The sequence below is a fragment of the Leptosomus discolor genome, chromosome 16 (genome assembly GCF_034619465.1).
Source record: "Leptosomus discolor isolate bLepDis1 chromosome 16, bLepDis1.hap2, whole genome shotgun sequence".
NCBI lineage: Eukaryota > Metazoa > Chordata > Aves > Leptosomiformes > Leptosomidae > Leptosomus > Leptosomus discolor.
In genome coordinates this window covers 3,164,966-3,176,651 of record NC_141406.1, presented here as the reverse complement: position 1 = coordinate 3,176,651, position 11,686 = coordinate 3,164,966, and the positions used below count along the sequence as shown (strand labels likewise).

The 11,686-nt window shown below is 54.4% G+C and overlaps 1 protein-coding gene across 1 annotated transcript; it reads right to left on the bottom strand.

Annotated features, from left to right (window-relative positions):
- Positions 1-243: 243 nt before the first annotated feature.
- TBX3 (T-box transcription factor 3) lies at positions 244-11,469 on the bottom strand. Its single transcript, XM_086474335.1, is given in 8 exon segments — positions 244-690; positions 1,546-1,728; positions 1,730-2,250; positions 3,774-3,931; positions 5,240-5,316; positions 7,556-7,702; positions 8,967-9,234; positions 11,075-11,469. Coding segments are annotated over 8 exon segments (2,196 nt in total).
- Positions 11,470-11,686: the final 217 nt, after the last annotated feature.

The window sequence follows — 11,686 nt, the reverse complement described above, 5'->3', positions numbered from 1 at the left end:
TCCCACCTCGGCTCTGCTCCCCCATCCCCGACCCTCTCTCTACCCTGACCCCCCTGCTTCGCCAGATACCTTTTTGCTGATAAGCGCGCACACAACGCCGGGGGATTTTATATTAAAAAAAAAGGGGGGGGGTGTGAATGAAAGAGGGGGTAAAAGAACAACTCGCGGGTGGAGGATGTGGTTTCTTTCAAACAAAGTGCACTGCGAGACGGATTTGAAATGAGCTCCCGGAGGCCGGGGGGGTTACGGGGAGCCGCTGCGGGATCTGTCCTGCTTGGGGTCGAGCCCACTGACCAGGCGCTGGATGTTTTGCAGTTCGCTGGTGGCCGCCTCCTTGTCCGCCCCCAGTTTGGGGGAGAGGGAGACGGAGCCGGAGGAGAGGGTGGACGAGCGGCTGGTGAGGTCCGAGGCGGAGTCCAGGGGTCCGGAGCCGGGGCTGGTGGTCAGCCCCCCCGCTTTGCCTTCGCCGGAGCCGGCGGCCAGGCCGGGCAGGGCGGTGGTGAGGAGGCTGCTGCCGTCGGGCAGGGGGACGGGCAGCGGGTAGGGGCTGTAGCGGAGCCGCGGCCGCACGGCGTTGAGGAAGGGGTGCCGGTGCACCGAGCTGGAGGCGGCGCTGGAGGCGGCAGCCGCCGCCGCCATGTAGGTGTAAGGGTAGGGGAAGAGGCTTCCGAAGGGAGACATAGCCAGGCCCTGCGGGAGGGGAGGAGAAAGGAAAGGGTTACCGGCCTGCACACCCCCCCCCCCACACACACACCGCCTCCCGGGGGATACTCCGCGGCACCCCCACGCCGGCACCCTCCCACGCACACGCCAGTGGGAGAGGTGACAGCGGCCAAGCTGCTGCTGCCCACGGGAGGGGGTGAAGACCCGTCATCCCAGTGCCGAGGTCAAAACCAGCCAGACCCCCCGAAGCAGTCCCTGCCGAGACTCTGCCCTGCACGCCCCCCCCCCCCCCCCCCCCCCCCCCCCCCGCCCCGAAATGGGCGAAATGACATAAGGGCCGTGGTGCCTCTCCCCGACTCTCCTCCTCCTCCGCGGGGAGATTTTCTTTTGCTGAGGTAAACGCTCCGTCCCCCCGCAGATATAGCCGACCCCCACCCCCCAGCGCTGCCCCCGGGCATCTCCCCCCGCCTCCCCCGGCGGCAGCTCCGCTCCGCAGGCTGCGACGCGCCCCGCACCGCGGAGCTGCGCGCTGGGACCGCCCCGGGGGAGCCGCGGAGCCCCGGGGTGAGCGGGTGTGCAGAGGCCTGGCCCCGGCACACTGTCCCAAGGAGCGCAGAGGGGCGGGTAGAACGGCTCCGGGAGTTCAAGCTGGGCCACCCCACACACCCCACCCCACCCCCCCCGCCCGGGGCTTTCCCACCTCCGACTTTCCCCCAGACCCGGCGCCTGCCCCTGAAGAAAGAGCCGGAGGAGGGCAGGGAGGAGCCCGCAGAGGGGAAGCTAAAGGGGGTGCCCCGCTGCCCCCCGCCCCCCTTCCCCCAGGACGGAGTCCCCCCGCTCCGGAGGGGCAGCAGGGAAGGGATAGTGGGGGGGGGGCTGTACCTGAGAAGCCAGGACGTGCTGCTGCAGATGGAAAGGCAAAGCAGCCGCCGATGCTCCCGAGAGTCCCTGGGCCGCCGCCGTGGCCATGACCGTGTTGTCCAGTCCCGAGACACCGGCGGATGCCCCGGAGACGGTGGCGAGCAGGGGACCCATACCCGCGGCCATACCGGAGAACGCCCCCCCCCATGGCGAACTGCCCGGGGTGCAGCAGCAGCGGGTGCCCGTTCCCCAGCGGGTTGAAGAACTGCTGGCCGGCCAGGGCAGGGGGGAACCCGAGGTTTTGCAAGTGTCCCTGGCTCAGGTGGGCCGTGCTGTCGGTCTGGACCGTGAGGGGGGCGAAGGGCTCTTTGCCCAGCAGCCGGTTCTCATCTACTTTGGGGCCATCCCTGAGGGGGCTTTTCAGTTCCTCGCCGCTCAGGCTTCCCCCCCGGGTGCTGGAAGAGATAGTAGCCGGGCTGTGCCGGGAGTCCGGAGGGGCTTTCTCCGTCCTCTCTCGGCTCCGACTCCCCGCCGAATCACCGGGGAAAAAGTGGCTTTTGGAGGGGCTGCCCCCCTTCTCCCGGGGGTCGTCTCCCGCGGCCGCGGCGGAGGTGGCCGGCGCTGGGGTGGTGGCGGTGGTCGTACTGATTTTGCCCGACTCGTTGGCTTCTAGCAACGGATCGTCTTTGCTGTCTGCATCGCTGTCTCCCTCGCTGGGGCAAAGATCTGCAAGACAAAGGGAGCCCGGGACTGGGATCCGACACCACACGTCCCTATATCCCCGCCGGGCTGGGAGAGGGGGCAGAGAGGTTTCCTGGCCGGCCAGAGACGTAGATGGATATACTTCCTTTTTATTAGTATTCTATAAATAAATACACTCCCGGCCCCCATCGCCCGCTCGAGTTTTACCCAGTAAAACTGGCTGCAAAACAAAGCGGCGGCCCCGAGGAGCGACCCCCCAGTCGGGTGGGCCCGGGGCCAACGGCTCCGCTCCGCCGGGCTGCCCAGAGCAGAGCCCCCACCCCCGGCGAGTGCCCCGGCCGCGGCAGAGGAGCGGCAGGGACAGCAGCGTCCTCCCGGTGGGGTTGGAGGACCTTGGGGATGCGCCTCCTAAAAACTTTTCCAAAGTTTTCAGCCGTTTCAACGGGCAAACTTTGAGCACCCACACTCGCCTCCACCATTCCCTGGACCCCCCGCTCCCCTCCTCCTCCTCCCCAAACGCATGCACGGCTTCGTTGGATTCCTCTGCACTTCATCTCCTAATTTCAGCGCCCCAGGTGCGAAGCTCTGGTTTGCTTTTCGGGTCCCCTCCCAGCTCCCCTCCCCTCAACTCGGCAGGACTTTAAACAAACGAGTAAAGCAACAACAAAAAAGAGGTTGTTTCCTCCTCCCCCTGCACCCCCCGCCCCTGGATGGATTAATACACACGAGAGAGCTGCAGACAGCTTCCAACCCCGCAAGGAGAGAAATCGAGGGTGACTTTTCTATAACAAAGTTCGGGACTGTATCCAGGGGAAAGATCCTTCCTCTAATAACAGATTCGGAGAGGAATATTAATGGAGTGACTCCAGTTTTGAACTTTTGCCCCGTGGTCTGTCTTTGCTCCCTTGACTTGGAGCTGGCTCCTTTCTGAACCAAGGAGGGGAGGAATGAATGTGCAGCAGGAGGAGAGAGAGGCCAGGGGGAGAGGGAGAAGGAGAGAAAGAATGTGAGAGAAAGAGCGAGGAGGGCAGAGACAGAGAGTGAGAGAGAAAAATAGGGGGAGAGACTAAGAGAAAAGGAAAGAAGGAAAGAAGAAGGAAGGAAAAGGGAAAGAAGAAGGAAGGAAAAGGGAAAGAAGAAAGAAGGAAAAGGGAAAGAAGAAGGAAGGAAAAGGGAAAGAAGAAGGGAGGAAAAGGGAAAGAAGAAGGAAGGAAAAGGGAAAGAAGAAGGAAGGAAAAGGGAAAGAAGAAGGAAGGAAAAGGGAAAGAAGAAGCAAGGAAAAGGGAAAGAAGAAGCAAGAAGGACAGAGAGGGAGGGGGAAAGACACAAAGCAGAGAAAGAAGCAAGAGGAAAGAGAGAGGAGAGAAGAGAGCCAAGAGAGAAAGCAGAGAAAAGAAGAAAAGATAAAGGAAGGAAGGAAAGAAGGAAGGAAGGAAGGTCGATGCCAGAGGGCAGTGGTGCAGGCCGGGATCCGTCCCCCCACAGAGCAGGTGCCCAGGCTCTCCCTGGGGGGGTGTTCAGTGGGACCCGGGGGCCGCAGCTCTCACCTTTGAGGCTGGAGGTGCCAACGGCGGGCACGGCGGGGCAGGAGGACTGAGCGAAGCACTTGAAGGCCGTCTGCTCGTTGGACGACTCGTCCGAGGTGGGGTTTTCCTTCTTCTGCCTCTCGTCGTACACCCGCATGGACTGCAGGGTCAGCTGCTTCCTACGGGCACACGCACCCGCTGGGCAAGTGGACCCCGGCACCCCCCGGGACCCCCCATCCCTTCCCCAGCCCCTTCTTGAGTTCCTAGTTGGGGATGGCTGGGGCAGGGGAATTTAGGGCCAAGGTCCCCTCGAGGGGGGAACGCATTTCTCGCAGGCAGGACTTGGCTGCTAATGAGAGGAGATTTCTTGGAAGCGGTAAGCAGCTCCTCAGTAAGGGCAGATATTAAAGACAAGGGGCGGAGGGGAGAGGGAAGCATTCCCTGGAGATTAGCTTTTAAAAGGCGAGGATGTTCCAGAGATATGAGCCATCTTAATGGTTGCTAAGATCGCTAGGAAGTGGTTATTTTGTTAGGCACTTTATGTAATCTTTTCACCAACAATTAACCCGGAGTAAAAATCTATTTATATTTAGAGAGAAATTAGAAATCATTTCCGTCCTGTGGCTCCAGTGTTGGCTTTATTTTCACACTGACGGACAAGAGGAGCTGGCGTGCGTGTGTGTGTGCTGGGCTCAGTGCTGGGAAAGGCCTCTTGTTTTACATTACATATCCCCCCCCTCTTTTTTTTTTTTTAATTTTGTTTTTTTAAAAAAAAAGTAGGAACAGACAGATTTATTCATTATCTAAACCCAAGTGCAAATTGCTAAAAGACCGTGCCTGCTGTAACAAAACAAAACAAAGACATATTCCCCCATCAAAGGAAAAAAATAATCCCTTTCTCTATTTTCTCCAATACTAAAAATAAAACTCTTCAGTCTCATTAAAACGAGTTCTGTCCGTCTATCTAAACTGTGTCCTGCTGCTTTTGGAAAAAATAAAGAATCTTCTACCATTAATTACTTCCATACTCATGAGACACCTCTGTCAAAACACTTTATTATATGTTTCTCTTCCACACTTTAGTCTTTTCTATACAGTCCCCAGGAAAATGCCAGAGGATATTCAACCAGCAATCAGCTCTGGCCTCACTTCTCCCTCTTTCCCAGTCCCAGATACAAACTATAATGTACTATTCCCTCTCAAAATTTTAGGGAAACTTCTTTTTCTGGTGATACTTGCTTAATGTACCACCATCCCTTTGGCCAGCCATCCCCTGTGATGTGAAAAATAACCACGGAAAGTGGGAAAGAATTCCCATGCAATCAGTTTGGCATTATTAATGACAAGATCCTTATGAATTTTGGTGGGGGGAAGTGCGGTTTGGAGGCCAAGCGAGGTGATTTTGACCTCTGCTCATGTTCTGAGCTTTATTACACATGAAAACCAAACGAGGCGCCTATATATATATAAAATATATCCAGACTCACCTTTTTTCCCTCCTTCCATTCCCAGTGTCTCGAAAACCTTTGGCAAAGGGGTTGTTGTCAATTTTTAATTGAGTGATCTATAGGATGGAGGAAAAATATAGGCAGGGGGTTGGGACAGAAATAAGAAGATTTTGTATTAAAAACTACAGCAAAAAAACCCTCTCCCCAGTTCCCCCAGCGCTGGCAGGACCCCGGCAGGAGCGGGACAGGGCAGAGGGCAAAGGTCCCTGGTTTTGGGGTGAATCTCCATGTTTTCCCGAGCGGGTTTGAAGGCAGCTCGTACCCAATCCCCCGGCAGGGCTGGCCGGTGACCCTGGCTGTGGTGGCAATGAAAGAGCCCCGTGTTGCTGCCACCGCGTCAGAATTAATTTAGCCGTGCAATGCGATCCATGCAAGTTATGCCTGGGCTTAAAACTCTTTAAATGCCATAATTAAACCGCAAAGGAATCATACCCACCCCCTTGCTATAATAAAATACTTTATATAATCGCATTATGCTCTGCGTGTGCGTGTGTGTTGGGGCGCCGGGGGTGCCAGGAGCCAGGTGATATTTTTTTGGGGGGTGTGCGTGTAAGATTTTTGGTGAGCTCTTGGGTTTTCCCTGGGATTTAGGTTATCGCGGGGAATGGCTGTTTCTTCCTGCCTTTGGAGGGATGGGGGGGGTGGGGTGTGCAGGGCACCCCGCAACTCCCCGTGCCTGCCCGTACGATGCGCGGAGGTGGACTCAAAGCCCGGCCGGGACCTCCCCTCGCTATAACGGGATGCGGGCGGCGGCGATGGGGACGGGGATGCCGCCTGCCCGCCTCCCCGCCCCCGGTCCCGGACCGGGCTAGAAGTGCCGCAACCGCCCAATTTGCGAGGAGAGCAAGACTCCGAGGAGCAAACCCCCGCCTAAGGCTGAGTGCCCGGCAGGACCGGCCCCGGCTCCCGAATTTATCCCCCCCTCCGCCCCTCTGCCGCACACGCGGGATCAGGAAAAGAGCAGGAAAACCCACTGCTAAAAACCAGCAAGACTTTTAATCCAGGTGAGCCCGGCCGTGCCTTCTGACCTGCCGGCGAGGCGGCTCCCGCAGCGCCGGAGCCGAGGGCTCCCCGCCGCTCCCGCACGCCGCTTTCCAGGCGAATTTCATGGCAATCAGACAAATATGCTCATTCCTGTCCTTCAACCAAGCCGGCCCCAGCTGATAGACCGGGGCGAACGGCCCTGCTGATAAGTCCCAAAGCAAAGTCTACTCTCTGCACACACGTTTTCTTTCCGTTTCCTTGCAAGCGCCCGGCCGCAGAATGAGAGGAAAATAGCCCGAGCTCCGAGGGAGAGGCGGCTTTTTGGAAAGCGAGGGCAGAAGTGTGCAGATAACCCCCTTCACCCCTTAATTTTTAATAGTGAAGGATGTGAGGGGGCAGAGAGAGGCACGGGGAAGCTGCAGCGAGCGGGCGCTGCACGTCCAGACCCTCTGCGCTTAACGCACACGCACACAAAGTTATAATTTATAGGGAGAAAAAAAAAAAAAATCAAAGCCACTTTTTCGGCTCCTTCGCTTCCTTCTACTTGATTTAATTACCGTAAACTCGCAATTTGCCACTCTCCCAAATATACCACCTTCATCGCAAGCGACAATAAACCAGCAGAAATGGAAAGGCTGCGTCTACAGCGCTGCAAAACTTTTCTCATACTGGCTCTTTCAGACCTTCCAGCTAAATTCAAGTGAGATACCCCTCTCTGATCAGAGCATATTTCTGCACCACAAAAAATAATAAAACACTGCAGGATGCAAAAAAAAATTCATAATATAATAATAATAGGAACCAGACGTGCGCTCCAGCCTTATTGCCAATTGCTGTTAAAGGAGCTAAAACAGCACAAAGGCCAGGAAGAATTACAAAATCTCCAGCCCTGCTGCTCTCTCCCCTCTGTCTTTCGACACACGGAGCCGATTCTTTTTTTTTTTTTTCTTTCTTTTTTTTTTTTTTTTTTTCTCTGATGTATCTTAGATTAAATCCACACTGAGAGCAGCGATCCCCACCCCATCCTACCCCTTTCCCCATACCGAGGAGCGAAAAAACCCTCCTAATCAGCCCCCCCCCCCCCCCCCCGGATCTCCCTTTTAATTGCCTTCCCCAAGGTCGGTGTTAGGAGAGTGTTCGACCCCCTCCTCCGGCGCCTTCCCGAAGTTGGATCAAGGAGGTTTTGGAGGAAAGACGGGGAGGGGGGGAGAGGAGCAGGATGGGCTTCGTGATTTTTAAGGGAACAATGCAGACTAAAAGCTCTCTTAAAAGCCAAAACACGTAAAACAAATCCTTTCTTAATCTCCTTACCTTATCATTCTGGTATGCGGTCACTGCGATGAATTCAGTCTCCGGGAAAACGTAGGTCCTGAACGTGCTATAGGGAAGCTTGAGAATATCGTTGGCTCGGACGATGTGGAACCGGGGCTGGTACTTGTGCATGGAGTTTAAAATGGTCTGGGGGGGGCGGGCAGCGGCCGGCAGCAGAGAGGGCAGAGGGGGGGAAAGAAGACGGTCAGCTGGAGCAGTTCCCCGCCTCGCACTTCCCCAAGCCATCGGCACTTTCACCTCCTAATTTGCCTTCCCTCTCCTTCCTCCCCTCACTCCTCCTCCCCGCCGAGCACACTCCAAACACACGCACACGCCTTGCAGCATCCAACAAAAAGCACTGACAGCTCCAGCTCGCCGGGGTTAGGCTCTCCGCTGGCCCCTTCGGAGAGCGGGGGGTGAGTGTGGGGGGGTGTAAAATCCCAGCACAGCTCTCCTAGGAGAGGGGGAGAAGCTCTTTGGGCTCCAGCCGCAATGTCTTTTGATTTCAAAGTGAAAAAAAAAAAAAAAAATTAAAATCAAGTACAGAAGCAGCAGCAGCTACAATAGCAACACCACCACGAGAGCCTTGGCTAGGTCTAATTGCCTGCCCCAATCCACTTAGGGCCTTCTGCAAAAGGCAAAAATGTATCGTCTAATCAAATCACAGCCAGCAAATGCAATCTTTGGCACATTAGAGATCCTCCGACCGCGGCCACCACCAGCAAGCCCCGGCTCCGAGGGGGAGGTTTTCCCAGGAAAAGAAAGAAATGGCAAGGATCGTCAGAGCACTTATCAGCAGGTTTGTTTGATTTCACTCTTAGGGTAAGTTTTTATCTCTGCACACCCAGTAAATGTAAAGGAGTGGATAGACATGAATGGGCAACTTGACCTCTGATTTTGATCCCTGTTTATTTTCACTCCGGCTTGCTTTACATTATCCAGATTAATATATATTTAAATGTTTGCGTACTTAGGCCTTTAAGCCTTTATACACATATACATATCTTTTTCCTACACTCAAAAAGTGTGATCGACTTTATTAAAAAATAAATCTATCGATACATAAAGTCACCACAGCTCCGAGCAACATCGAGTTGCGCTCTGCTGGAAATATATCTCTAAAGTTAATGCTGCACGGCACGGGGAGGTTACAGAATAAACCCGAGTGTTTCACCCTAACCTCAGGAACAGAAAAAAAATCAAGGACTATTATAAACGGGACAGGGGCACGTCCCCTCGTGTGTGGAGGGGGGTGTTTGTTCCCCCTTTTCCCCGCATTTCGGCCGCGGCTCCGGCCGAGCAGCCGCTGCGCTCCCGGGTGACTGCCCCCCGCCGGGACCCACCGCTCCGGCCAGGCAGCGAGGGAGTGAAGGGGAGGGGGGGGGCAAAGGAAGGTGTAAAAGGCACTCACAAATCCGTGCTTGTCAGAGATGTTGTTAGTGAGCTTCAGCTTGTGAAAGGTGACGACTTTGGACATCCATTGTTCGCCGGTGGCCGGGCTGTCCGGGTGGATGTACATTCTCTTTGGCATTTCAGGGTCAGCTTTGCCGGCTACCATCCACCGGGAATTATGGAATTTGTACCTACAATCATCAGCCGCCACAATATCCATCAATAAAATGTACTTGGCCTTTTTATCCAGTCCAGTGCATCTCACTTTAAATGGAGGAAACATTCTCCTATGGGCAGAGGGGGGAGTAAAGAAAAGACAAGACGAAAATAAAATTAATTGCAGCGTTTAAATAAGCTCCTGAATCTCAGTAGCGCGTCTACCAAGCAACTGCTTCAGCTCTCAGAAGCAGAAAAGCCGTGTGTGTCCCCCACCCCAGCAAAAAGGCTTCCCCCGGACCTCAGCGAAAATGTTTCTCAAACGCCTAAAAGTTTCAGGAGAAAATGGTCCCTGGGATGGGAGGCGGAGGGGAGAGGTACGTGTTCCCTAGAAATCAGCAGGCGCCTACCCTCTGCCATTCCTAAACAGCAAAGCCTCATTTGGGGCTCTCGGATCTCTCAGTATTTTCCTTTTCGGCGGCTAAACAAAGAAGCGGGAACAGATCGCACCCCGATAAAATAAATATTCCGCATTATTATAACCCAGTCCGCCGATGGAAAGCGGAGAGGGGAGTTTTTCACTGCAGAGGAAAAGGAAAAAAATCCCTACAGAGAGGGCAGGGTGGCTGCCGTGGCTTTCCCAACGCTCCAGCCTCCCGGTGATAACCCATTTGTGCAGAGTGCTCCCTGCAAACCCCGCTCCCTAAGCTCCCAAGTCCAGCTCGAAACTGCAACAGGATACCACAAATTTGCTGTTTATTATATCGAGCGGTTGGCATTCAGCAATCTCAACTTAAAAGGAAACACATGACTTCGCAACATGTAAGAGCGCTTAATACTCGCCGAGGCTTTCGCGCAAAAACTTTTGACCACAATTAGCAGAGAAAACTTCGGGAAAGCAGTAAAATGGGCGAGGGGCTTTTTTTTTTTTTTTTTTTTTTCCTCCTTGCTGCTCTTAGGTTTTGTTTGTGTTTTTTTTTCCTGAGCCTGTACCCTGCAAGTGGTGCTCTGAAAGTGGGTGAAGCTCCAGCAAGGCAGCTGAAGGCCATCTAAGAAGACTTTTCAGGAGTGGCTTCCTCGAGTAATTCTCCTGGCAAATTACACGCGAATTGTTTGGGAGGTTTCTAAGAGTCTCTTAGAAAAACACCCGGGTGCGAAGGGGGTTTTGTCCCTACGTGTCATCACAGCAATAAGTACAGTTGTAAAGGAGCGCGGATGTCAATGAGTAGTGAATATAGAGAGGGATTGCAGATGGGTAAACCTATAAAAAGCAGAAATGCCGAGCGTGGACGCGCCGTGTATGTTCATTCATTCCCACGTGAAGGTTATATAAATACAGGCACAGGCAGCGCCGAGCTGCAAAACCTTCCCTGCCACTACAGCAGCGGCCGCAGGACCGCTGGGTATTTTTGTCAGCTTTTTGTGCATTTCCAGATACAATTAGTCAGCACAAATGCACGCCTAGATCCCAGCAGAGACAGGCACAAGAGAAGCAACTGATAAACTGAGCCTATCTGCCCTCCTGCATCTCCCGCCTCACCAGCAGCCCTATGCCGCTCCAAATAATTTTTTTCTTTATTCCCCCTTCTCTCTCTTAAGGAAGAAAAACTACGTGTAGCAAGGCTGAAATCAGGCCAGCTCCTTTTCCAACCCCAAATTATTTTCTTCCTGCTACCAGTCCTCTCCAGCAAGTATTAAGCTACTGAACCATGAAGGGACCCTCTCGCCCCCTGCACACACACATGCTGAGCAGGGCCAGTTCGCGGTTGAGCTTTTCCCTGCAGCGTGGTGCCCCAGATGGGCTCGGATCTTCAGCTGCCTAAAACTTTCCATAATTCCAGGTGAAAGGAGCTTTATGGAGAAAGCTGCCGGTGAAAGAGCCTCTGGAGCAGCCTGGTGGGGTGTAGAGATTGGGGGGGGGGGGGGGGGGGGGGCGAGGAGGGAAAGTACGAACCCCCGACCCAGACCTACCTTCCCGATTTGGTAATCACCATCTCCGTGCCTCTTTTATGGAATTGCTCCCAAAGCTCTTTGGCTTCCAGATGCACTTTCGGATCATCTTCCACCTCTTCTTCTGGCTCCAGAGTTTTTAAAGGCCTCAGATGGGCTGCTGCCTGGTGACCCAGGGAAGAAAAAGGGATACCAGTCTCTGCAGCCCCCACTAACTGATCCATGATGGGTTTAGCCAGAGCCCCAGGAAGGGAGAGGGCGGCCGCCCCGTTGGGAGGCAAAGCCAAAGCCGGGAAGAAGGGAGGCTGATGTCCCAACACAGCGCTCATGGCAAAGTCCGGTGCCCGGTGAGGTAAAAAAGGATGATAAGCCATGCTTGTCCCAGGGATTACTGGATCTCTCATCGGTATATTCATCCACTCCACTCCTCGGTCTTCCTACTGCTGGAGTAGTCCCGGAGTGGTTTCTAACAGCACATCATGAAGAAGAAAAATTAAGATAATAACAATAACAGCAATAAAGCACCAAAAAATAGGGTGGGGGGAAACAAGCTCTAGACAGCACAGTACATGGGGGAGAGGCAGAACTTCTACAGCCTACAACTTCCCGAGCCGGGGCACATCCCCAGCCCTC